This window comes from Molothrus aeneus, chromosome 3 (genome assembly GCF_037042795.1).
Source record: "Molothrus aeneus isolate 106 chromosome 3, BPBGC_Maene_1.0, whole genome shotgun sequence".
NCBI lineage: Eukaryota > Metazoa > Chordata > Aves > Passeriformes > Icteridae > Molothrus > Molothrus aeneus.
The window spans coordinates 83994142-84022129 of record NC_089648.1 but is presented as its reverse complement, the minus strand read 5'-3'; the positions used below and the strand labels follow the sequence as shown (position 1 = coordinate 84022129).

Here is a 27988-nt window from a genome sequence, read left to right as displayed (position 1 = left end):
TAGGAACAATTTCACTTCTTTTTATTTTGGTCAGGTTCACAGGAAGAAAATATTCTGTTCACATTGAGTAAAATGTTGAAACAGTAAAATGTTGAAACAGTAAAATGCACTCCCCAGTATTAGCCAATATTCCCAAAGTCCTTTATTGATAAAAAAACCCAGACTTATTTCCAATATTTAATGGGTTGAATTACCTTTCTCTCCCTACCCACCCCCACTTTTCTCTTTGGAGAGAACTGAAGCTTTAACAGCTTTCCCCCAGTAATACATGGAATTTTACAGCAGAGCCAGAAATAAAACTAGGTCTTCTTGATATCTCTACTTCCTAATGCAAGAGCAGCAGGAACTAAGCATTCATTGCCCATAGAATTATCTGTCTTTTTTAAACTATGTGCAAACATATATGAGTCAACATGAACAGGGAACTGTTTTCCCAGGTAATCTGCACCTGTGATTTCCTCTTGCTAAGAATGCTTCACTCAAGCCCCTTTTTGCTCCCATTCTCTCCCCACCTGCTGCCATCCACCACAGCACAGCAGTGCAGAGTCCCTGTGCAGCACTGAGGAAGATGAACTGCTGCAGTCACTCAACTGGCTCCTTTGCCTTTTTTAGTGCCCCCAGAGAGCTGGGAGAGTTCAAAGAAAGTGAACCTATTGTCTGAAACCCTTCACATTGAAACTGTGCCTGAGAAAGCCCTAGGTCTGATGAGGAGACCTACACTCCAGCTGTTTCAAACACAGTAGCAACATCAAGGGTAGCCACTGCAAATCCTGATTTTTTTACTGCCCCTTCAAAAATAACTTTTACAAGTACTTTTTTACCACATGTAAGCTGAGCTTTTTCCTTGGCTCTTGGGAATGAAGGGCAACCTTGTAATTTGAGTAAGAGGAAGCCTGGAAGTGTGCTCTCCCCAGAGTCCTACAAGGGAGTAACAACTGAGCTGCTGTGCCTCTCTTGTTTTTGGGAGAGGGAATATACAGCTTTGCTCCTTTCTGCAGGCACCAAGCCAGACAGTCTGCTCAGTGTGAGCCAGAACAAATTCTGTTCCCCATGGCCTTCCAGTTGCTGCTTACAAGAGAGTATGAGGTGAGCAGAGGCACACCTCTTCTTGCCTGGAGGCACAATGCCCCTAGCTAGCCCGGGATGAAAACGTGTTACAGGCATATGCAGTGATAGGTACTCTGACACACACCTGTACACCAACAACCTGCCCATAAATTCTGATGTAGCAATGACAGAGGTATGATGAGTTAAGTGACAGGCTGGGCTCCTTCCCATTAGTGTGTCAGCCAGCTGAGTAAGAGCCAGCGTGGGCTTTTTATGGACCAGGCTTGTCAAACATTCCATATGCACAACCATCATACCTTTATGCTCCAACTCTGTCAAAGGCAAACCAGACTTGGACACAGACAGAATCTACATTTAAATAACATTGGATTAATTGAAGAAGCACTTAAGAAGAAGATATGAAGGAAGCTGATGATTAATTAGGGTGTTTCTCTCAATTTTTTTTCCAGCAAGTATTTTGAAATACCCCTTCTGCTTTAGAATAGGGTGATAGAGTACTGCACCTCCAAGGTGTGTTACTGAATCACAGTCAGAATCAGCATTTGCTTTCAGTAGATACACAGGAGCAGAGAACTTCAGTAAGAATGTTAAGCAAAGAGGTTCATCTTCTCTTAATTAACCCATGGAAGTTCCTGCACCATGCTGCTCTGAACCCAGGAACTCTCTCATGGACCTGCATTATTTTGCATTTTCCTAAGAGTTTAAAATGTATTTTTAAGAAGACTCTCTGCCTGTCTAGGACTTCATTATGATCTAAAAAGAGACTGTCAATGATGGAAAAACTTTATTTGCCTTATTTGCATTCCCTAAAATTATTTTTAATCTCAGCTTTTATTTCTCTAGTTCTAATAAAGATCCTGTGGTTTTTTTTAACTAGAAAAAATATGGGAGAGACAAATGATCCATCATTGAGGATGACAGATGTTCTTACCTGTGCAGAATAGAAAAAAATTCCTACAAATTTTCTACTGTCAGACTCTGCAATGATTTTTCACATGTGCAAAGAACTGCAAATCAGTGGGTAAGGGAACAGAATGGGATGAGACAGGGAGGTGGGGATCATGATGGCACTGGAAAAAAGAACTGCCTTCATCTGTAATGTGTGAACAAGTTGTCAGTAAATTAGTCCCTGACCACTAAGATAAAGGTTTCTAAATGGTGTGGGAATTAACTTTATTCTGCTGCAGTTTGTGCTCTTACTTTATTCCTCAAAGATCTCCTAGCTGGTCAATACTTTAATCCTGCAGTTCCTTTTCTCTGTAGCTGCAGTTCTGAGGGGACTAAAAGCTCAGGTCAGCTTAATAAAAGGTGCTGAACTCTTGCCTTAAGTCTGCATTATGACTAATTTAATTGCTCAAAACTTCCTCTATTTCCTTAGGAAGTGAACAGCTCATGGTTCCATTTTGCCAAAAAGCAGATGCATTAAGTCTTCCACACTTCATCTAAAAATTTAGGGCTGCATTAAGGGAAAAAATTACCAGGCTACAGAAGGAAAGTTTGCCTCCTGAGGAAAGGGGTTTCAATGATTTCCAAAAGGTAATTTTTCCAAATTCACAGATTCTCTGTGTTACCTATTGAAATGTTTGAGAGACAAATATGTACAACCTCTAAAGGGAAAAAAAATATGAAAGAGGTAAAAAAAGAGAAGACTGCATAACAAAAATAGACAAAGGAAAAAAACAGGCAAAAAAATAAGTACTAAAAAAAAAAAAAGGAGGATAAAAAGTCATCACCTTCAAGACTCCCAGGTATAAGCTGCTCAGCAGGGAATTTGAGAACTGGCACTGCCAGCACAGGGAGATAGCACAGCAATGAAGGGCATGACACAAGACAGCCAGGCATGTATCATTTTCTCTCTCCTTCCCAAGGACACCACATCAGGACAGCTGTCATTCAAAGGATGCTCATTCAGCTCTTTCTGGTCACTGCTCACCACCAGCCACCTGCCAGGCAGGTGTCACTGCTGTCAGGCAGTCGTGCTCCTCTCCCTCTGCCTGAGCTTGCTCACCAGCAGCTGCTCCAGTTGGGATTTATGAGACACAGATCCTCTTCACATTCACTTTAAGAAGAGGCCTGCAGGTACTGCCACATTTATTGCTTCCTGACCTTCTTTCAGCCACGTGCTGTTATTTAGCCTAGGACTTCTTTCTTTTGACAGCTGCCTAGACAATGCAATCCTGAAACAGGAATGGGGTTTGTTTCTAGGCATAGTCCCAGCACTAATAGCTACTGATTTGAGTTTCCTTTGTCCCCACCCCTGAGAGGTACATCTGTCCTTAGGCTGTAAACTCATGTTTGATGACATGTTGTTCACTTGATAATTACTCAGTATGACATGGGAGTTCACAGCTGTATGTGACTTCCCTGTTTGCACAGTCTAGCAACTGAAGATTTGTCTTTCCAGCAACACTTCTCTGCCTTCAGGGGAATACAGGGCAACACCATCTGCTTGCAGATGTTTTTATATGAAAACTTACTGTGAATTTTGAATACATGGACACAAGTGATGCATTATACCTGGAAACAGGTAACAACAATCTGTGTGCCCAGACTGAGAGGTCTTTGAAACCCAAATCTTTTGTGCTACAATTGTTTAGTTTACCATTTCAGAACTGGAAAATTTACCATGGCAGAGGTTATTGGGCCCAGTCACGTAATTTACCAGACTACACCTGAAGCTTGAGCCTGGGGCCTAAGCATCCTGAGAGATGTAGGTGCAAAATGTTCAGTGAATCAAGCAGGAGTATAGGCTTGACATAAATTTAATTGCCATGAAACTTCCCAATGTGTAGTTTGCAACACAGAGAAATATTAAGAGTTAAAAATGTATATTCTAGTGAAAGAGAAAAAAAAAACCCAAAACACATTCAAGTGACTGACTGCTTGAGTCTTATTCAATCAGGACTTTTCTTTTTGTTTTCCAAAGGAGGTCCCCAGTGATTTTATAACAGACTCAAAACTCTGGGGCTGAATGGAAAAAAAAACCCGGTAATCTAAGATGTTTGGTTGAGCTATTCCAGATTTACCCTGGTTTAATCAGCAGCAGAATTTAGCTCTTCTTAAGAAAATGTAAGAAAGCTTGCATGTTGCAACAGGTAAGGAAATAACAGAAATTCCAGCAAGTGCAACCACACGTAGTCTATGAATATTGCAGTTTTTAAACAGGTCATATGGCCTCGTGACAAGCAAAATATCTGATGAGAAAATAAATAGGAGACAAAGTAGGGAATTTAAATTGTATTTGATTCTGCTTTTACTTATGCTGCTGTAAATCTACACCAGCCAAAAATCTGACATGTGGGACATAACACAGGAGAGTATCTTGGGAAAACCTACATGTAACTTCAATAAATGAATAATGCACTTCTACATACTGACAACAAAAAAGAAAAAAAGGAAATAAAAATTAAGTGGACTATATGCTAATCTGCATTTAGGAAAATGCTTTCACTGCAGAATATTTCAAGTTCCAAACACCCAGGGCACTGTGAAATGAAAATATTCCTTTTTTTGCTTAGCCTTAGAAACATTTCCTAAATATTTACCTGTCTGATAATTTGTATAATTTTGTCTTTGCTTTATAAGAAAAAAAATATAATACCATTTACTGATTGGATGGATAACAAAGAAAAAACAACAATTACCCAGAAATCCTTAATGGGGAACATAATCTTTTTTTAAAGTATTTATTTCATTACAACATAAATTGGGAGTACATAAAAAGCTTTACCTATATATGCTTTGAAAATTAAATCAGTTACACATATAATTCACCTGAACTGTGAACAGTGTCTAAAGAATTTGCGTTCATCTGTTGAAAGTGGAAGCATCAACATTGTTATTTCATGATTTCACAGATTTGTCGAGTGTTTATTCACTAAGACTTGAAAGCAAAGCAAGAGACTCCTGCAGAAGGTAGCTTATTAAACACTGTGGTGGTTTGAGAAGCATTGCAGGTGTAAAATGGTAAGAAGTAGCAATATAATTGGTAAAAAACCTAGCCTGTTCAAGAAATATTTGAAAAAAACCTGGCCCTACAGTCATCACTGTTTCAAGTACCAAGTGTAGTTTCCCATCCCTGCTATTTGTTTCAACTGGATATACAGTAGCTACTTTTTGACTCTGAATTCATGTCTTCCCTCCTATCCCTCACTCCCATTTCTTTCCTTTGAGTAATTCATGAAAGTTAGTCTGCAAAATAGCATGCTGCTGCAGTTTAACCCCGGCCAGCAGCTCAGCCTCACACAGCCACTCACTCACTCCTCCCAGTGATTTGGGGGAGAGAATCAGAAGGGGGAAAGCAAGAAAACTCATGGGTTGAAATAAAGACAGTTTAATAACCAGCTGCACCTATAAGCAAAGCAGAACAAGGAATTCATACATTGCTTCCCATGGGCAGGTAGGTGTTCAGCCATCTCCAGGGAAGCAGTGTTCCAACACACATAGAGGTGACTTAGGAAGACAAACTCCATCACTCCAAATGTCCTCCCTTCCTTTTTCTTCCTCCATCTTTATATGCTGAGCATGACAACAAATGGTCTGCAATATCCCTGTGGTCAGTTGGGGTCAGCTGTCCCAGATGTGTCCCCTCCAAAGCTCTTGTGCACCACCAGCCTCCTTGCTGCTGAGGTGGGGTGAGGAGCAGAAAAGGCTTTGGCTCTGTGTGAGCACTGCTCAGCAACAATGAAAGCAGCTCTATTATCAGCACTGTTTTCAGCATAAATCCAAAACACAGCCCCATACCAGCTACTGTGAAGAAAATTAACTTGACCCCAGCAAAAACCAGCACTCCTGCTGATTCCTAATACCAGAGGGTTCATTCCAGCAGCTTTCAGCATTCAGTAGGCCAAACCAAATGAAACGTGTGTGATCGCATACTCTGAGCACGCAATTTTACTGAGCTTGTGTGTCAATCTCTGCTTTTAGTAGCAGTAATATGAAGTCAGAATAGTTCCAGTAACCTAGTAAATGCATGGAACTATTACAAACTTGCACTACATTACCTCAGAGTAGGAACTGAGGCAGGAAATAGGTAAAAATAGGTAAAAACATACTTTGCTACAATAGTACTCAGACTCATACTATTGCTAAAAGCTAAACAGAGCTGTTCTGCTAAACCAGTGCCAACGCACTCAGGAAAATAAAAGCAGAAAAAAGACAAATTAATAAAATGCTTTTTACTATGACTGCTCAACAGTACTACTGTTTCCCCTTCTTGTGTTTTCTTAAGTTTCCCAGGAGCAATGCTACTGGGAAAAAACAAAAAAGCCCAAAGATAGGATTCTGTCTAGATCTGGATTAATTCCAGCAGAAAACACTACATATCAGTCCAGACACAAAGCACCAGCAACACTGTTAAGTTTTGTGATAATGAAGGTTAACACATTTATGGAGCAGTCAACAGAATACATGATGTAAATCAGGAAAAGCAATAGCCACTCATGAATAGTGGTAATTGGGATACAGCACTCTGAGAGCCAATTAAACAGCACAGGAGAGGTATGGCTTTCATGTGAGTAATTTATTCTTTCATCACTTTAAATTTTACCAGGTATTTATTTACAAAGTAACTTTCTGTGGATAGAATTTACATCAGCAACTGCACATTTTTAACCATTACTAGGGTAAGACTAACATCCTCCCCATGTTGCTTAACAGTGCCAGTTTTGATCAAACAGGATTATTCTTTTGCCAATTACTTTTTTGACTTAGTTTCAAGTGTAAACAGAATCTGTACACATGCTTTTGCTGCAATGAAGATTCTATTTTATAGAACCAGTTAGTAGATAGAAACAGTAAGCTTTCATCTGTTAATCGCATTTCTTTATTGAAATCGGGATTTAGTTTTAGGTTCAATGAAGGCTTTAGGCATTTCATTGTTAGGTACTGCAATGCCTCTTTACTAAGATGGTACCCCTGAGAAGAATCCAAATTACCTGTCTGGCTGCCCAGTACAGCATATAGAGGAGCTCACCTCAGACTGGTAACCCAAAACACAGAGCCTGTCTGCAAAAGCTTTCCAAAGAAAACACATCTGATTGTATCAACTCATACAAGATCCATGCTGAATTACCCATCCAGGAGGTGGGGCCTGCAATCTACTCAGAACTCACTGTACAGGAGCCTGTGTGTGTGAGCTTTTGGAGGATTTGCATGAAGCTCACCCCTGAGGAAGAGCTGCAGGATGTGGTTCCCATGTACCTCTCCTGAGCAGCCATCGAGGTTTGAGAACACACACACACACACACACACACATGAACAGCAAGGCCCCAGTTCAGTCCTCACTAAGCTTAGGGGAATTCAAGCCTAAATTCCCTAGCAGACAACCTTGAAAACAGGGGTAGTGTAGGGAGGAAAAATTATTCCCTGAAAAATTAGGGCAACTATCTCCTGCATGTCCCATTAAAATGGGAGGACTGTAACATTCAGGGGGAAGAAAGACAGCAGGGCAGACTATGTCTCTCTAGCTTGTCTCAGATCACTCTGTGAGGATGACTACCTTGTCTAACTCAAAGAGTTTCTTTAGTCCATTGACAACCAGACAGAGGGTGGGAGATGTGGACTGAATGCTTGGAGGCTAAGAAAGCACACACAGGTCTCCATGTTCCTATGCCAAGTACACTTCAGGCCACTCTAGAGAAAAGGGCTGATTTAAAAGCAAAACACACATGCAAACACAACTTGAGGGTGGCCTGGCCTTTCAGTTTGTACCTAAATTAAACCCTATTACATCAGTGGTTTTTGGATATCCCACTTGGTAGGCAGGTGTGGAACTGCTCTGAGCAGTTCCAAATGGGTGGAGGGGAACTGCTCAGCAGCTCCACATGTCAAAGAGACAGTTGTGCTAGGTTTAAGTAAAACTAGAGGGTTCTGGAATGACAATTTCAGTCTTTAAATGCCTGAAGACTAAGTTATGGTTTTAGTACCCAAATTTGGGGGCGGGCAGGGAGGGGGGGGGTTTCTTTGTAAAGATAGAATTGGGGGAGAAAACAATTCTCAGCAAACCTGCCTCAGGCCTACCAGGGAGGAAACAGAGGCCACAGAGTAGGAAATCTGGCTAGAAACATGCCTCTGATGTTAATCATCAGGCTGTGACTATGCAGTGTACAAAGGAAACAGAATTGATAGACAGCTACTAATGAAACCCAGACTCTCCCCACTGACACTGTGTACACAGTGAAAGCAGGTAAGCACTTGATTCAACTTTTTTAAAAAATAGAAGCTAGCAAAAACACCAACCACTGCAGGTTTCTTGAACACTTATTACTGTAGAAATGTATTTCTTCATAGTGTACAGCAATTAATATTGGAAGAAAGGATATGGTTCATTCTATCCCAAAAGTTTGTGGATTATTGTCACATCTTAAACCATGAAAACTTCCCAAAATTCATTTAGAAGCATTTTCATGGATTAGCAGAATGAAAATGCTTAATTAATAGGAATGCAAAACCTGGCTTGATACCTCACTACACTGTAGTATAAGAACTATACTATGTAAGTCTTTGAACTATGAAATTGCCTTGTATTGCAAGATAAAACAGACGTTTCCTTGTGTTCCTGGTGATGCTACTATTTCAAAATCTGGCCTAGCACTTACATCTCTAGTTTAAGTATGCATCTAAAGCCTTGCATTACACAGCTTGAAATACTTTCTACAGTTAACATAAAAATTATGCTGAAAGCAAACATGTAATTTTTCTTTCCTGCTCAAACTACAATGCTGTAATTTAATCTAGAGTCAATATTTCCAAGGATTCTCATCTGAGAATTAAATCAAATATTCTGTGAAGGATGTTAAATTCCACTGCACCAACCTGTACTGAGGCTAAGATAAATGTCACACTCTGCAGGCCTACAGCTCCTGCCTGGCTGATGCTTTAATTAGCTCACTAGGGAACGGGCTCACTTGGCTAAGAACTTTTAGGACTGGATCACTGTTTTCTATAGAATGACTAACCAGATCAGCTGCATTAAAACCCTGTGCAACAGCAATGAGAAAAAAAAACCAAACAAAAACCCAAACAATAAAGAGAAAGAAAGAAGTATCTATGAAATTCACTATTCTCTTTTGTACAGATGGTGTTTCGTAGGACAGAGCCTGCTGCCTTCCTTTGGAACTAGCAATTATGTGTAAGAATGCTAAAGTCCTGTTTAACAAAAACATCTTAATAAAACATAAAAATATCTGCTTTTTTTGATGCAAGGTCCCTATGTCTTTCTAAAATATGAATCTATACTAGAGCTTTGAGTATAAACAATTCTCTTCCACAGTCCATGCGAGTTCCATGCTGAATATTCAGCACTAAACCAGCAAAAACACAGGTTCTTTTTTCAGAAAAGGTTTCTCAGTGATTTACCATAAAGCTAAAACATTTGCCTTGCCTACTGATTTTTTTAAAATATAAAATGTATAAAATAAATGCATGTGCCCTTTTCAATATAGTCTGTCTGTGTAGACATTTCATGTTTTCCAGTTCTGAGTAACATGACAAAAAGTGTGCTCCAACTTTCCACAGGCAGGAAGAAGTTTAGTATGGTTTTGCCTCACTTGGATGCTGCCCCACAAACAGCACTCTTGGGCAGTTTAGAATCACAATGACAGCATATGCCATCAGCACGTACTGCAATTAACAAGGACTTATTGATTACAGCAATCATTAGTTCAAAATAAATAAAGCAGTCTCTCAAAAGACAGGGAAGAAACATCATGCTAGTGCACAATATAATATGTGTAGCACATTCCTATTTTCCATGTCCCCTTTTGATGGTCTTGAAAATAAGTGGGAAAGGCCTTTTGCCACAGGTTGGTTTAGGTTAACCTTCCTTGACCTGCAGTTAATTAAAGAGCATATGAAGCACAAAGTTTTTTCCCAGCTCTAGTGGCATACATGGTCATGTCAATTGGTTGCAATTTGAACAGCTTCAGTTCATTTTTAATTCAAAATTTCTGATCAAGAAAAGTAATAAAACAGTATATTTTCATACAGAAAACATTGCCTTTTTCAATTAAAGAACATATCAACATTTCATATCTACCATAAAATGCCACATTATAGAACGGTAACTTGCCTTTTTTTTTCTTTTTTCTTTGCATTCCAAGTAAAACATGTGGCTCACATTTGTGTTACTTAAAACACAAGTTTTAAGTAATTAAGTTTGGTATCTCATCAACCTCATCTGTGGCTGAAATTCCTGGGACCAATACAGTGCCACAGCTTCCTTAAACCATCTATTGCACCAGAAATGAAAGGCTGTGATGGAGATGTTCTTCCTATACTTTTTAAACACGGGAAATAGTTGGTTTAATGCAGCTAAACTATGTTGCCAGCAATATTTATCCCTCAGTATCATCCCAGAGGGGAAAAAAACCCACAAATGACAGAAAAGGCTCCAGCCCAGATTGCAACTATGTGTAAACACACAACTAACACTAATGTCCCATTATGACACTGTTGTCAAGAATATTTTAGAAATCCAGGTTTAAAAACGTTTTTCTCAGATTGGGGAATGGCACAAACATAATCCAGAGATTATCCTTTATAGCAGCTTTTACTTTTGTGTGCTTGGCTTTTCACACAAAGCCCAGCAAACATGAGAAGAGTTACAGCTGAGTTAAAACCAGCTCAACATCTTGAGACCAGAGAGGAGGAAAGAGGAAGTCCCTTTTCTCTGCAAACACAACAGAGAAGGTCCCCTGTGTAGATGGGAGTTTGTGGATCTGCAACCCAGCTCCCCTCTCAGGAAGCCAGAGCCAGGCTGCCCACTTTACAGTGGGAGGGAGCCCTCCTGGTCCCCTGTTTTGTCCAGCCTCTCAGGCAGAGTAAGCACAAAGGGTAGGAGGACACCCTTGGCATCCAAGGGAGCTTTAAGAAGCTCCCCATCAAAGGTGCCCTTGAGCCCACCATCGGCTTCCACCTCACCGTCCTGGGCTAGGCTGAAGCGGAGGGTGCCGGTCCGGTTGACGCAGTAGATGGTGTTGCCCAAGGGGGCACAGCGGAAGGGCTGGATGGGGCCGCCGCTGGGCCGCAGGCTGGCGCACTGGCTCCAGCACTTGGCCACCGTGTTGTACCGGAAAACCTCAACGCCGCCGCTCGTGCCTGGGCCCTGCTCCCCACCGCGGCCGCTGCTCACATCAAAGCGGTAGATGAAGCTCTTGAAGGCCACCATGTCAGCAGAGCGCCGGCGGCTGCTGTTGTAAGGGCACTCCTGCCACTCGTCGCGCTTGGGGTCGTATTTGAGCAGGCGGTAGAAGAGGGAGCCGCCTGACACATAGATCTCCCCGTTGCAAGTGGTGGCCTCGTGAGCCACAGCAAAGGCACCCTTGGGCAGAGGTGCCACAGGGCTCCAGCGGTCGGCCCGTGGGTCATACCTTTCCACAGTGAAGAGGCACTCGCCCCCCACAGCATAGAGGTAACCATCTAGGGCCAGCAGCTTGAGCTGCGAGCGGGGCTGAGCCAGCGGCCGCACCTGGCTCCAGGTGTCAGTCAGGGGGTTATAGCAGAAGACCTTGTCGGAAAGGCGGGCCCTGGGTTCGCTGCCCACCGGCCCCGTCACGATGCCCCCTGCAAGGAAGAGGTAGTTGTGGAGGACACACATGGCACAGCCCTTGGCGTTGGCCTCCTCGGGCAGGCGCGTCAGCACCCTCCACTCACCGCTGCTCTCCTGGTAGTAGTGAATGAGGGAGCCACTCTCCTCCAGCGACACCACGGAGGAGGGACTCTGTGGCCGACTGCTCTCGCGGCTCTGTGGCCGGCTGCCACCACCCGGCCGCTCGAAGGCGTCGCTGACCTCGGCCACCAGTAAGCAGGGCCGGCCGGCATCCATGCGCTGCTGCAGGATGAGGTCCCGCTCAGCGCCACTGAGGCGGCCGTAAACGCTGGGCTCCCGCAGCACTTCCAGGTAATGGTCGCTCATGAAGCGATAGGCAGCCTCCCGCAGCTCGGCCAGCCGCTGCTTCTTGGCCAGGCAGAGGAGCTGGTAGCAGTTGCCGAGGCAGAGCTGGGCGCGCATGGCCTCGGCGGCACAGTGCAGGGCACAGGGCATCTGCAGGACGCGGGCGCCGCTCACCACCTCAGCCAGGTTGTCGTGCCGCACCTCGCCCATGCGGGCCGTGTACACGTAGTCGATGAGCAGCCGCAGCGCCCCGTAGCTCACCCCCTTCACCCGCAGGACGTCCCGTGAGGCGCGGGCACGAAAATAGTCACTCTTGGCCGCCAGCACTGACTTGTGCGCCCGAATACGGCGGCCCGACACCTCGATCACGAGGTCGGGCTCCTCCGGCGGCCGGTCCCGCTGCCCCACCACCTCCTCATCCTCCTCCTCCGGCTGGCAGGCAGCGTTGTTGATCTCCCACTGGTTCTGCACCACTCGGCCGCCGGCCGCGGGCGGCTGCGGCTCGGCAGCGGCGGCGCTGAAGCAGAGGGAGGAGCTGAAGCCGCAGGGGGCGGCCGGCGTGGGCGGCGGCGGCGGGGGGGGAGCGCCGTTCGCGGCCCCGCTCTCCTCCTCCTCCGGGGCCGCGCCGCTGCCCTCCATGGAGCCGCGCTACCTGCGGCGGCGCCGCGCCTGGTCCGTGCGGAGCGCTGCCGGCCGCCGCGGCGCGGCCATCACCTGCGGGACAGACCCAACAGCGCTCAGCATCCGCGCCTTCCTCGCTCCCCCGCGGCTTCTTTCCCCCCACACCTCCCGCCTCCCAGGATTAGTATTCGGGGCCGCCGCTCTCGCAGGCGGGGCCGCCTCTGGTTTCCGGGGCTAAACCGCCGCTTCTCCTTTTGCTGGGGGAGCCACCCTGCGGCTCGGCCGCCCCCCGCGTCAACTGCACTAGCTCACCCCCGAAAACCTGAGCTCTTTCGGTGGGATCGCCCCGATGAGCACCTCAACAGCCTGAAAAGCAATTTTGGTTTTCCCGTTGCTCTGCAGAAATTTTAAGCAGTCTGCAGGCACTGCAATCCTTTTCACAACTGGTCCCTACACTGCGCTGGGTGATGAGCAAAAGTCTCCTTTAAGGGCAGATACTTGGGAGTACTATCACAAAGTATTCACCTTGTGCAACTGTTTCAGTGGAAGGCTGAGGCCGCAGTCTATTCTGGAAGGCGATTCCCCACTAGCCAAATTTCATTGGCATGACCTTCAGAAAGTTCTCTTCATATCAATGTTCCTCATGCATTCCCCCTGTTTAAAACAAAAATATTAATATTTTTAAAATCGATAGATTTTCTGTTTAGCTTGAAGTCTGGGAGCATTAAAGTTATGTCTCCCTTAATAATATATCTAGAATATCTTAAAGACACTGTAAGTATGCTAATAGTCCTACGCGTTTACGAAACACATGAAAGTATTTTTTCTGTACTCAGGACAAGAGCAATCTCACATTTGTGTAGCAGCATATGTAGCTGTAAAGCATTAGCAAGGTGTTAATTAGACTTCAAAAAGATCATGTCTTTATTTTAAGATTCTGTTAATAAAAAGTAGAAGCAAGGAAAAAAAATCACAATAGATAATTAGAACATGAAGTCTCTCATGGGAAAAGGCAGGATACAGGGAGGGCATGGCTGTAAGTAGGTTAGTCCCTGTCAGCACAATCACCACCCAGTTGTACCTTCATTTCACAAGTATAGTTTTTAGAATTTAATGAACTGCCATTTCTTTGCCTCATGTTTGTTTATTAACTTCCCGGACTTGGAACCAAGCATCAAAACTTGGTTTAAGTTTTGATGAGTGACGCATAAAAATTGTCTGAATGTACTTAATATAATAAAGTAAGTATCTGCAGTCCTGATTCTATTTTTAAGGAGGTTATTAATTTCCATTAAAATCCCCTTTGTCAGTTTTTTCACAGTCCTCAAGGAACACTCATTTCTATGTAAAATATGCATTGTGGCTTCCTTTTAGCAGACATGATTCATTTACCCTGTTAAATTAGCATTAGGGAGATTTAACTTTTTAATATTTTTTTTTACTGAAAGCATAATTGCTAAGTGACATTGTCTGGAAATCCTCAACACAGACAGGAAATTTAGAAGCCCATACTTACAATGCAAACTTTACTAAAATGATAATATCAGTCTTTCTTCATGGTGCTTTATTTTGTGCACTTGCCTGGTAAAGGGCTTTCTACTACATTTGATCACATTCAGTTAGACTGAAATCAATGCTAAGGTTTGATTTTTGGGTATTGGAGACTTTCAGGCCACAACAACAGCATTTTAAAACTTATTAGAATTTGTAGATTTCAGCAACTTTGTATTCCTCATCTGAGTGTTTAAAAATCTGGGACTTAGGAACTTTCTATGACTGTATGAACTTTGGCTAGCTTTAGTGGCAGACTTCCTGCTGTGCAAACCCAAACTCTGTAGGTCAAGCTTTACTGAGTTTTTTCAGTAAAATCTTAACTAGACAAAAGGATTGGCAGTGACCTGTGCACACTCAGTGTGTCTATAGAAGATGTACTGGGCAGCATCCCTGTTGATGTGAATATGTTTTTCATCAAGCCTTAACAGTACACAGAGCAACTACTGCAACTAACAATATTCTGGCCATTCCTGACACACGTCACTTCTGACACCGCTTCTCCTAACTTCTACTTATGTACCCCCCCCACAAGAAGGATTTAGTAGCTTCAGATGGTTTCAAGCTCTTGGTCATGGCTTGATTTTGCAAGTGAAACTATAAAGGAAGAATGAAAGAGAACGCTACCAAAAATTAGAAGTATGGGTGATTAAATGTGAAAAGTCAAAAACAGTAACTCTAATACCAGTAATATCTCTCTACAGTGAAATGCATTTCTTGCATTATGTCCCAAAGGAAAATCACCATTTAGAATATTCAAAGTAGTTAAAACAATAACCAGAAAAACTTATCTTTTCAACTTTCTCAGCTAATGGGAAAAGAAAAAAAAAAGTGAGATCCTCCTCAAGCACATAATCATACCTTTTCCCACATTCAAATATCTTCTTGGTTTATAAGTTTGATTTGACACATTCAAAACGTTATTGAGAAAGAAGCTTGTAACAAACATCTGTGTTAACCCACTCCAATTCCCCTGAGGAATCACAAGGAGAAGGAAGGACTTGATAGCATTGCTTGCTAATGGGAAGCAACAGAATTCTGAAGAAAATTATCCTCTGGTATATCCAAAGCTAATTACCAAGAATATGCTGAATTTCATGCTGAGTATGAGAAGGACTTAAAGTACCACATACAATTAAGGCAACAAGGAACAAGGAATATGGGGATGCTGAAGACTTAGAAAAGCTGAAAGAGGGTTTGGAGGATTTTGCCAATGACAGCAATGACCAGGACAGCAAAGACCACTCCAGCAATCCCAGCACCTCTGTCTAGTTGAAAACAAAATCCAAGAATTACACAAAGATGAAACTGAAAAAACAATTCAGAGAAGTAGTGGAACCTTTCCATTATTGAGCAACACGACTGATCTGAGTTAAAAGGTCATGGATTTAGTATGAAACAGGAACATGCTGAAAGGGCCTGATGGAAATACAATACTGAACTCCTCCTCTGTTCTTTTCTTACCTACAGTGATCAAAGAGCTGTACTGCTGTTCTGGCAGACAAAATATTCAAAAAGTACAGAATTGCAGAAGATACTTGATAGCTGTGATGATTCAGAAGAATTTGACTGCCCCACGATCTCATTTGGCTTAAAAATAAACTTGGTTTTAACATTTTTTCAAAACTCACAAACAGCAAGGAAAAGGGAGCAATTTATTGAGAGTACATGGTACCTTATGGACTGAGGTCACCTTTTATACTGGGGACTTTTAAGTCAGAAGCTGAATTACTTGGTCTGAAAATGTTTTCATTATCATGGGTTTGGTCTAGGGATGATGTAATGTTAATGGACAGAGGAGCTGCCAACAAACATGAACTGTATTTACAGACTTGGCAATGACACACAATATCCTGAATGTGTGGCCCCAACCTCAAATGCTGTAAGACATTGCTCAAGTAACAGCACAGATAAGAAGGCACAGTTTTTCTGACAGAGAAACTGTAATAAAGAGCTGCAGGTAAAGTTTCCTGGCATTGCATTCATTTGGCAGTCCTTCTGATAAAATCCAATTAAATGCTTGTATTGAATTGTTCTCTCCTCGTTTTTCTAGTGCGGTGCTAATAGCCTTTGATCCAAACCTCCCCTAGCAAGACCCACTTTCTCCAGGGAATATGTGCATGTGGGAGGAATTGGGTTACTTCTCTCCAGTTCACAAATGGAAACGGCTCTGACTCAGTCTCATGGTAAATAAAAGCAGTGCTTTCTCTACCATAAACAACTCTAATTTACATAAGCAGGCTATCCTCCCCAGGAGACTTACAAGTTTAGAAATGACACACTACCATTCTGCTCCACCTTAATCCAGAAAAAATGCTTTTATAAAAATTTGGACTGCTGAACTTTTACTTCAGTAGAGAAGTCCCTTGAGATAGGGGTGTAATCTGATTGAGATGATTAAGGCATCTAAAGAGGCAGGATCATCAAAAGAGAAATAACATCCCTTATATTTATTTTAAAAACTAAACAATGACTTGAAAGTAGAACTAGCCAGGGTGAAGTGTAGGCAATGTCAAGTGTAGAGTGCTTTGTGTACTTATAAAAATAGTCTGCAACACTCCTGGTCACTGAGTAGATCTCTGAAATTTGGAAGAAAAAATGTTCTCTTTGTAGATGGGGAAAACATCTGGAGCATAAAGATGCCATTTCTCTGAAAGGAAGGTCCTGCATTACGGAGGTCCTGCATAATGGAGCCCATTACAGATTTAAACTCTAAATCTTAACCACTTGATTAACCTCCTATTTGTAAGAAAAGAATACAGTTATCTTCCAATGGGCCACCTCAATTAAAAAAATATAAAGAATAATTTTTTCTCTCCCTTTTTTAAAGTTGGGTATGTTATAATCCTAGTGTCTTGCCCTGACTGCTGGATATATATATGGCTTTTATAGTATTGCTTTCACATTCATGTGCAAATGCAAATTTTGACTCTTAAGGTGCTGTAATTTTTTGACAATATGTAATAGAGGTATGAATTGGTCTTTATCTCATAACTACAAGATTTTCATACAACTACAAAGAAAAATAAACATTTAAGAATTGCAGCTTATGACTACAGACCACACAAGAAACACATGGACAGCAGTTCCTCATCAGAAACTCAGGGGAAGAAAAGGCTGTGCATGTCTGGGCAGGGAGGAAAAGAGAGAGGAAATAAGTCATAATAAAAATATTATCAAAAGCTTGATTAAATCGATACTATAGCTAACAAATCTAAACCAAAAATATACAAGTTCTAAACAGTCATCATGACCAGAGAAAAGGTTTCTTAACTGTTATACTCATAGAGACAAACATTTTCTAAAAAGGAAACTATCTTTCTGAGCTCCTTCTAGTTTGGACTCTTCAGAAATAGTTAGGGAGGAGTAGTGTCTCTCAGGAATTCTCACAACAAAAAGGAAATAACACTCCTACAAAAGAAAATCTAGGAAAGATTAAGTGCAAGTTCTCTCCAATATCCCTCAGAGAAAAGAGAAGTCTAACAAAAAAAAAGAACAGTCAGAAACAAGCTTTGAGTGATTACAATACCTTTGGGAAAAACTCCAGGGCTGATGTGGTGTTTTTATCACTAATGCACTACAGGTCAAGAGATAAGTATGGCATGGCCACACCACACTGAATGTAACAAAACTTTTTCTGCAGAATTGCTGCTAATTCTACACATGGGCTCACAGCTACACTTCTAAATATGAGAGAATGTGGTCATGTCTGTGATAAACTGAAGTTTGGTTGCTTTCATCATATCTGGGCACAGCTAAGACTCCATTAAATTGACAGCAGTACCAAACATACCAGCATGGTGCTACAGCTGAAGGGATGAATGCAGTCTTTGAATGCGTGTACTGGGAAATACAGAGTACCCACAGGGAAAATGTTACCTTGCCTCTACAGCATTTGTAGGTTTGCAATGGAACATGGTGGTTGAATGGATGGAAGCATGTATGCTTAAGGCTTTACATTTTGGAAGTAGCATTTAAAAATCTGTGAAGACAGAGAAGAGTACCCAAGAATTTCAGAGACATAAAAAACCCCCACTTTAGTGAGAGACTTAGAACAGCACTTTGAAACCAGACAAAGGCTTGCTCTGTCTCCACACTGCACACCAGCTCTCAGGCAAAAAGGTGATACCTAGCCTGGAAACCCTCTAACAGCCACACGGCTTTGGAGAAAATGTGGCTTGTGCTAGTAGCCTGGAGAACTAGTACAGCAAGCCTTAGTCAGCCTGAGAAATGCAGAGCTGACACTTCTTCAAGGCTTGGTATGTTTGCTCTGTGACTTGATGACTGTGCACAAGTGTAGGCACATGAAAATTCTGCATGCTGAAGGCTTTCTTAGGCTGGTGAAGAAACCCTAAGCAAACCAAGTGTAAGCATAAACAAAGCAAAATATTTATGCTGCTGAGGGGGAGGAAAAAAGACAGCTAGAGCATATTGTGGTTAATTAAAGTTTAATTGATGGGGAGAGTGAAGGATGGGCTCAAGGAAACCTACAGAATAAAACCCAAAAAGTACTTTCAGCTTAGGAGGATCCTGAGTGAGAAAACTGTCAGGGTATAAATATCCAAAGACAAAGAAGTATCCCATGTAGAAATACATATTTGTATCCTGCCATACACTTCTGTCAATACTCGATCATGGTTCATGTGGGAGGCAGGATGCTGATCTACATGGACATTTCATGCGACATGGGAAGATCCTTATTCTGATTTGATGAAAGGGATCTTGAGTATCTGCCTTGCTGGAAGGCACTTGGGAAGTGAGGGTAAATAAAATTGGACAAGAGCAGACTTGTTGATCTAGAAATCCTTTCTGACCTTAAATTCTGAAAATTGCCACACACCAGGAGCACTGACTTGAAGCAAAGCATCAACTTGTGATGATTAAATGCCTCATTTAAGCATTAGTGCGTAATGTACTGTAATGTGGTAATGTTGACTGCAGAAATGCTTTTCAGTATTAAATTGTATTGCCAACAAATTGCAAACATATTCAAAGTCTCTACAAACACTTTGGCAATGTTGGTGCTAACAAAGAAGGAGGACAATATCCACTGAGAAGTCAAGTCAAGCAAACCAGCAAATTAGTTTAGAGAGATTTTTGAAAATCAAAGTAGAGTCAGCCTTGGTATTCCATTCCAGAACAGCACTTGATCTCCATAAATGTACTACACTCTGGCAACGCACCTGCCCTGTATTGCGTTTAATGCAGGAGAAGGGGCAACAATTTTGGAGGATATTAAATTCCCGCTCTAAGATAAAACTGGATTTTGCTTTTATATCATTATGGAAAGGACATACAGATTGAAGAGCCCAAAGCACCAGAAATCTGCCAAACTATGTCACCATTGTGCTTGAGAAAGACTGAATGTGAGAGGTAACAACAGACTTCAAAGGCAAGGAAAGAGTCCCATTTTTCCGAGACTTATACCTAGGAAAAGAAAGCAAAAGAAAAACTTCTAGAGAAGGCAATAATGAAAATATTTTTTTTTTTTGTCAGACAAACTCTAGATCTAGTACTTAAGAGGAAAAAAAAAAGCCCCACTTTTAAAAACTGAACAGTTTCACTGGTTTATTGACAAATTATGTAAGTGATGCTAAGAAAGGCAGAGGTCCTTTAGATACATGATGAATGGGACCCTTCCCATTTCTGGAGCTCATATATGGTTTCTTTGCCCAGATACTTCCTCAAACTTAAGGTTTACAGTTAAAAAACTAAGGTTTAGCTGCAACTAAAAAATTCATTACAGGCAGTTTGATTTCAAGAAAAATTCCAGGTTCCTGCAGACATTGTCTCTACACAGACCTTGGGCTGGATTCAATACGGAGAGACCCGCCACAGTGCTAAACACGGCAAAGGCTGACTTTGAGGGCAGGTTTATCTGGCAGCTGGCAATGCAGCAAAGATGCAAGACCTAAGACAGCCAGATCAGATAGCAGAGCAAAGCCTCCAGCATGACAGCCCTAATCTGAAAGAAGGAATCAGCTTGCACAGACTTCTCTCTGCCATGGCAAAAATGCTGCTGGTATACTTTGCTGTTGGTTCCTATAACTGTGACCTACTAGGTTACTCACAGGAGTTTGACTTCTTTTATTTTATTTCATGAAAATCAGGCCAAGGTGGATAGACATAGGGCCATATTCCCACACAGAATTTATCTGTGGGTGGGATGCACCTCTCAGTTCTCCTGCAAGAGAGACTGATGCTGTGTGTCTCAGCTGCACAGCAATGCTGTAACCAGCTCCTGGAATGGAATCTGGAACATATCACAGGTTCTGCACACATATGCATGGGTGGGTACAATTAGATGCCAACTAATTTGGACCCTCAAAAATAAGTGCATGAGAGCTACCAAGGGCTACCCAGTAAAGACCATGGTGATGAAGTCCTTAGCTTGTGCCATCAGGGGACTTCAGTTTTTTCTTTGGGTGCCTCAGCCCAGAATCCTCTGCAAAATATACCTGAATTACTTTAAAAGACAGCAATACTGACTTTTGCTGCTACTTTGCCTTTCTGTACCATAATTAGAGCTGTGACCAAGCCCCATGGGAAACTTGTCACTACCCCTTCTTTTGCCTGACAAGACTAAAACCCCTGAATATCTACCAAGTGCCCAGACCACCAAGTCTATGAAGGTCACTCTCCTTCAGACTAAAGCAGTTACTACTTTTCAGAGAAACAATAAAAAAATGTTTTTGAGGGTGAGAAAGAAGAATCCTGGGTTCTGCTCTCTGCCAAAAACAAAGTTTCTGTACTTCTTCCCATTGCCTTTAGAGAATCAGGGCTCAGCTATATTGCCTGGAGATCTAAGCCACTCTGTCTTGTGCTGGGATTGAAAAACACTTGCACTGATCTCAAAGGAGAAATGCATGCTGCAGTCATAGGCACTTTTGCAGCAAGCCTTTACCATCAGGAGCACCTGTAAGCTGTCAGCCCAGATTTCACCAAACAATGGGAATGCTTTTAGCAGCAATGATGCAACTGGAGGGCTTAACAAAGTATTAAATGACTTTATGTAATCATTGGAATTATAAAGGAAAAGAAGAGAAAATTGAGTGTCATGCATGCTGTTCACATTAGTAGAAGCTAACACTTGCTGACCATTCTGAGACAAAAACAAAATAGGTTTCTATTAAAATACTCTTATTTTCATGGGCTGACACTTTCTGCCTTGAATGCATAGCATTTTTTACTATAATGTGAATTTCATATGCTGAGCCTGAGCGTTCAGGAAAGGTTTTCTGACACTAATTTCTCTGACTAAGCTCTACCTCTACAACAAGAATTTAGAGCAGGCAATTCAGTATCTCCCACTATAATGTTTTTTTCCATTGAATGAGGCCAACGGGTACCTAAATGAAAGGGATAGAAAAGATTGCTGGTTACCTAATCTTATTCCTGCAAGAACAGGCCAAAGAATTTTACTCCTGTACCAAGCCAGTAACTTTTGGATAAATTAGGTCAAAACGATGTTCTGTTCAGATCATTCACCTCACGTCTATTTGGTTTCTCTGTTCTGGCCAATGGCCTTGATGGAAAAGCAGGTGTCAAATAGATCATCCTGAATACCTTGAAGAAATGTACATGCTGTTTTTCACTTTGGAATTCTCTCTCCACAGAACGATCCTTGCTCTTTCTGAAGAGACATCCAGACTGGCAACACAACCATGAAGGGTGATTATGATCACTGAACTGTCCTATCTGCTTTTGGACTTTTTGACACAGAGTAGAAGTAAATACTGTAGTATGTCTGACTCAGTCCATGACTCAAACTTGTCATTTTCAAGTGCTACAGAATAAAGGGTTGCTAATGCATGCAGTTAAATATGCAGCATGTTCAACAGTCACAGTGCTATCCTTTACATTTATTAGTTTGCAATCTGGACAGAGGTGTACAGCCAGGGCCTAGAATAAGAATCAAGACTTTTACATCAGAATGCTGAACACAGAGAGATGTTTGGTTTTATGGTTATGATTTGGGAGCTATGAGAAGAAGCTTAGATTCAGGGATCCTGGCTTGTGGTTCTGACCATTTAGAGATTTTGATGTTTCAGTCAGAAGGCTAAACTTTGGTTGCCTCTAGAAAGATTTTAGATACACATCAGCAACATCTCAAACCAGATGCTGAGGTTTTTCAGCCACTGTTATGTGAAAAGCTGCCTGATTTTGGGGGTACAAGCCTTGGCAGAAATATTGTCCAGGTACTGGACTAACAGATTCTTCCAACTCTCTTGCCTGTCTCAAAGGTCATTCACGGAGAATGACTGGTACAGACATCATCCTGAACAAAAAGAAGCAGCACCAGTGAATTTTATCACATGAACGCACATGAACAGTCTTTGCCCTCGTTTTCCTAAGATCAAAATTAAAAACTTCTTGGGACACATGGCACTGACAAACTCCAAAGCTCACACAATAGACTCAAATGACATTTACTTTTGCTGTTTCTGTATGTACTGTGGAAACCAAACTTCAAACCTCAATTATCAATTGCTATTGAAGAAGTATGTTTGTGTACCGCTCACTTCCATGGCTTTGAAGAGAATGAGGCAGTTTCTAGTTGCAGGCTCCAGATAGTAGCCTGCAACTAGAAACTGCCACCTAAGCTTCACAGAGAATTTTGATCAAGCCAGAGTGTGACATGACCTTAAACCCCAACTCCACTGCAGTCAAGGACAATTCCAATTAACTTCATGAGCATCTGGATTTCTTACACTGTTGTACTGGCTTTGCATGGCAAGGTTTTTGCAGCTGAGGCAGCAGTGGCTTCTGTGAGAAGCTGCCAAAAGCTTCCCCATGTCTGACAGAGCCAGTGCCAGCCAGCTCCAGGACAGACCCTCCAGTGGCCAACACAGAGCCCATCAGTGATGGTAGTGGTGCCTCTGGGATGATGATAAGAGTTAAGAAGAGGAAAAAGCTACTGCGCAGGAGCAAACTGCAGCCAGAGAAGACAGGAGTGAGAGTACGTGAAAGAAACAGATCTCCAGGCTCCAAGGTCAGTGCAGAAGGAGAGGGAGGAGGTGCTCCATGCACTGGAGCTGAGAGTCCCCTGCAGCCCATGGTGAGGCAACTCTGTCCCTAGAGCCCATGGAGGTTAATGGTGGAGCAGAGATCCACCTGCAGCCTGTGGAGGATCCCACACTGGAACCGGTGGATGCTGTGGATACCATAACCCTGTGGGAAGCCCACTCTGGAACAGATTTGCTGGCAGAACTTGTGACCCCACAGAGAGCCCTTGCTGAAGCAGTCTGTTCCTGAAAGACTGTACCCTATGGGAGGGACTCATGCTGAAGCAGTTTGTGAAGAACAGCAGCCCATGGGAAGGATTTATGCTGAAGAATTTTGTGGAGAACCTTCTCCCATGGTTCATCCCATCCCTCAACCTTGCTGGAACAGGTGAAGATTGTGAGGAAGAAGAAGCAACAAAGACAACATGATGAACTGACCACAATGCCCAGTCTCTCTCCCCCTGTACCACTGAGGTAGAGGGAAAGGTAAAGAATTCAAGTGTATAGTTAAGCCTGGGAAAAAGAGAAGTATGGTGGGAAGGTGTTTTTAGATTTGGGTTTATTTCTCATTATCCTACTCTGATTTCCCTAAGTCAACTCTGTTTTGCTTGTAACAGTAACTGGTAAGTGATAGCTCACTGTGCTTATCTTGACCCACGAGACTTACACTTTATTTTCTCTCCCCTGTCCAGCTCAGGAGTAAGAGAGCAGGTTTTAGTAGGCATGTGGCATCCAGCCAGGGTTAATCCACCACAACTGTACAGACAAATGTAAACGGTAGCTTTTTTTTGAACTAAAGCAATGCAGGGAGTTGCAGTAAAAAGAAAAGATGAAAGAAAGCTACAGCATAAGAGAAAAACTCTCCCAAGAATGGATTTATCTTTGACTGATGGAATCAGAACATTTGTTTCACTTGCCACTCCCACAGCAAAGGGCTGGCTTTTAGTTCTTTCTGTCTAACACCTCAAATATGGGTTGCAGAAATAAGAGTTCATGTCCAGAGCTTAGGCCCTGTTTTTTCAATCTACTTACAAGAAAGGGGGAAAGAGAAAAAAACAGAACTGCTTCCAAGAAGAAAAAAACAAAACTATTGTATAACTCTGACAGGTTGATAGTTTGAAATGATTCAGAAGTCCAGGAGCCTGCCAGCAGTTAGAGATCCAAAGCTGAGATGCAAAACTTACCTAGCTCCTTAAGTACTTCTGGAGGAGTCAGTGTCCAGAAAAACAACTAAGAGCTTGTGCTAATCTATGAATGCATAAATGTAAAATAACTTCAATTAATGCAAATTATGTTGTGACAGACTACATAACAGCATGGAAGCTGCTTGACCAACATATTTGTATAGAAAGATTGTGGTTTCTGGTGTGCTTCCAAGTGAGTTAAAAAGGCTGTCAATCTGTCTGTTTCACCCAGAGACAAAGCAATGGCAGCTGGTGAAACATCCCACCTGAAAAGCATTTACGTGACACATCTTTTTTCTCCCCCTGACACATGGTACAAAATCTGTAGAACCACTGGATATTTTCTCATGCTTGTTTTGCATTAAATAAACTGACTTAACCAATCATGAGTCCTGCCATCCTCACTGATGAGGTATAAGAAAGAAACTTATTGGGAAGTACCAAATGTGCAGTGCAAAATAAAAACACCCAGCCAGCTCTTTTTTGCATTAACACTCAATCACCCATATACAATACTGACCCAGTCTTGTAATCCTTCTGAAGCCAAAACTGCCAGTTAGCATCCAAGGAGCATTTTAGGATGAAGAAAAGGGTGCAGCATTGCCAATCAATTGGTCCTGATCCTGCAGAGAGTTACACACAGATTTAAACACTCTGTTCACGGGACTAACCCCACTGGCAATGCCAACATCTGCAGTGTAAACTGAGTGCTTGTTTAACTAACTGCAGGAGGAAGGCAAAAATCTCTGTCGATTCCCTGCGTTGTCACATGGTGAAGAGTTCTGGCACAGGGAATGGGGCAGGAATGTATGGCCCAGGCTAGGGAAAGAGCAGGGTGCCCTCCTGCTCAATGAGAGCTCAGTCACACATCAGGTTAAACTGGTTGTCAAATCCTGAACTGCTATAAAGTAATTCTTCTCCAATGAAAGGAACTAATCATGCCTGCTCTCAGACAAAACAACACTGAGACCAAACATGAAGCAGAAACAATAGATGATGACAATGTCACTGAAAAATAAAATGCCAAGAGTAAAAATGTCATGTTCTGAGAAGGCTAATGAGATAAAATACAATGAAAATGAGCTAATTTTTAAATGGGTATTTTCAAGGATGCGAAGTGGCATAAAATGACTTCCCTGCTTCTGTTCAGAGGCAAGAAACAGAGTCCCAACTGCAATGCTGTATAGTGTCAGTAGGGATAAACAGAAAAATCCCTGCAAAATCCACAAAGGATCCTACCAAGAAAAAAAAAATTAAAACAAAGTTTAATTCTACCTTAAAAGAAATTGCAGGATTTCCTTTGATGTTTTATTATACCCTTCTTTAGCAGTCAGCTGCCCCTAATATCCTCTTGCAACAGGATACCACAGGATGCTGAAACCCCTGGTAAGTAGGATCTGGATGCAGTCATGCAGTCATCTCACCACATCGTCGTCTCTATGGTAACCTAGGCCAGCCCTAAATACTATAATCCTGCCTTACTATAGTAAAGCCAGTTAATGACTTTAATTGAATGTTCCTGCCAAATAATGGCGTTCTAATATTTAATGACATTTCAAGTCTGTCCATCTCTTTGGACTATTGGTTATATTGAAAAGCGATGCAAACACAGCTTTTGTAAAAGAAAGGAAGCTACTACAGATTTCAGCCTTTTGACATTATCAAGGTGCAGTCCTGCAAACTCCAGCTTCCAAGTGGCACCACTGACTTCAGTGGCTCCACTGCCAGGAGCGAGTCTTGCAGAGCACAGAGGAGCTGGGGCAGGCACAGGAGCAGTCCTTGGCTCTTGGCAGGTTCTCATCAGACAGTGCCATTAGCAGTGGATGACCAGAGCATCTCACTGGCATGCTCTGGATGTCCTAATTAAAGAGTGAATAAATGCTGTGTGATGGGTTCTGGGAAGAGGAGAATGCAGAACAAGTAGGATGGGCCAAGCAGTTAAACAAGGGAGGAAATATTGCTTTGTCAATACGACTGACAATTTAATTATTATTTTCCACAAATATTCCACTTAATTCCTTTTTGGGAGACAGATGGTTAAGTCCCTGGAAAACAGAGAAGCTCTTTTGCTCCTCAGATCCCACAGAAAGATTGTTCTATTTTATTGCTATTCTATTTTTTTTATTGCCCTACTTTTTTCCCTAGCTTTTTGCTCCAGCTTTCTATTGCTTGGTTTAATTGCTGTGGGAAAGCTTTACAAAATATTATTATTATTTCTAGAGGGTTTTATTTTTTCCTGATGGGTGAAAAAAGTTGGCTATAGGATTTAATACAATCATTTTCTGTGCTATGTGTAAGTTTGGGTTCAGAAGTCTGCTTTTTGTTGCTTTAAATCACCAGACATAAAAATCTACCTACTGAAATTCAGTACAAGTTTTTTTTGAAGCATCTTCCACCCTGCCAAATCCTGCACGCGTATATTCACTCAGGGCTTGCGCGTGCTTTTAGCAGGATGGGGTAGCACGCCATGAAGAATTTATAGCGGGAAGCAATCTCCTGCTGTTACACATCCCTAAACGTTAGTGTAGAGTCATTTAGATTTTTAATAGGTCAGCAGGATAAAAAATAAAATAAAATAAAATAAAATAAAATAAAATAAAATAAAATAAAATAAAATAAAATAAAATAAAATAAAATAGGCAGGCATCAGGGCTGGCTGCTCTGCGACATATGGAGAAGGGATGTGGGGATATGCCCGGCCTCCCCGCTGCCCAGAGGAGGTGGATTAAGGGGGCCAGAGAAAAGAAACACGATTAAACCTGACAGTGCTCCAGCAACCCCTCTCACACACACGCGGCCACCGTGGCTCCACGTCGTGGTCCTTACCGCAGATATCGGCAGACACCGGCACCAGCCCTCCCCGCGCCCCCGGCCCCGCTCCCGTCCCGCTGCCTCCCCGCTCACCTTTCGGCCGACGAGCCCCGCGCCGCTCCGGGGCAGCTCCCGCAGCGCAGCGGCCCCGCCGCCCGGCCAGGCAGCGGAGCGGGAGGCGGCTGCGAGCGGCGCCGCGGTGCCAGGCGAAGCAAATGGCTGAAGCGCAGGGGCCGGGCTGGCGGAGGGGCCGGGCGGGCGCGGGGCCGCGCTCGGCCCCTTTGTTCGCCTGGCAGGCGGAGGGAGGAGCGGGCACGGACCTGTTGCTGCTGGCGGCGGCTGCCGGCGAGGGGCAGCGGCCGAGCCGGGAGCGCCGCGGGCTGCCCGCGCTGCCCCGCGGGGCTGAGGCGGGGCGGGCGGCAGAGCGGCCCCACCTGCCCGCGCTGAGGGGAAACTCCCCCCGTGTGGCGCCGGGCGGGGAGCGCCGGGTCCTCCCTGCCTCAGCTCCGGGCGGGGCCGGGGAGCCGTGCCGGGGGTAAGTGGGGCGGCGCCGCCGCTCCCCTGCGTGAGGCAGGGCCGGGGGCTTTGCCGCAGGAGCCGCAGCGCCCCGGCTGGAACCCCGCGGGCCCCGGCACCGCCCGCTCGCTGCGGGGGGCGGCGGGGACGCTGCCCGGGTTGTTCAGGTGGCTGCCGGCGCAGGTCCCATTCTCTCCTGCGCCTCAAAGCTGAGACCCCTCATCAGGATTCCCAGAATTAGACCCGCTTTTCAGTTTCTTAAAAACCATTTCGCATTGTGTTATTTGTACTCTGGGTCTGCTTCCGACACAGGCGGTGGTACCTAACGCAGCTCAAGT

At 43.1% G+C, this 27988-nt stretch overlaps 1 protein-coding gene across 2 annotated transcripts; it reads right to left on the bottom strand.

Annotated features, from left to right (window-relative positions):
- KBTBD11 (kelch repeat and BTB domain containing 11) lies at positions 1-27325 on the bottom strand. Of its 2 annotated transcripts, XM_066547290.1 has the most exons (4): positions 27228-27325; positions 24844-24946; positions 13109-13237; positions 1-12676 (listed from the first exon to the last, which is right to left on the bottom strand). In XM_066547290.1, exon 4 carries the CDS (start codon positions 12599-12601, stop codon positions 10835-10837), a length of 1767 nt encoding a protein of 588 aa, XP_066403387.1. In that variant the 5' UTR covers positions 12602-12676; positions 13109-13237; positions 24844-24946; positions 27228-27325; the 3' UTR covers positions 1-10834. The 2 variants fall into 2 exon arrangements, with proteins under 2 accessions (XP_066403387.1, XP_066403388.1); XM_066547291.1 differs by lacking the exon at positions 24844-24946 and having other exon boundaries at positions 27228-27309.
- Between the last annotated feature and the right edge of the window lie 663 nt (positions 27326-27988).

Coding starts and splice junctions, on each gene's coding strand:
- KBTBD11 (XM_066547290.1), bottom strand. CDS start 12,601: ATGGAGGGCAGCGGCGCGGCCCCGGAGGAGGAGGAGAGCGGGGCCGCG.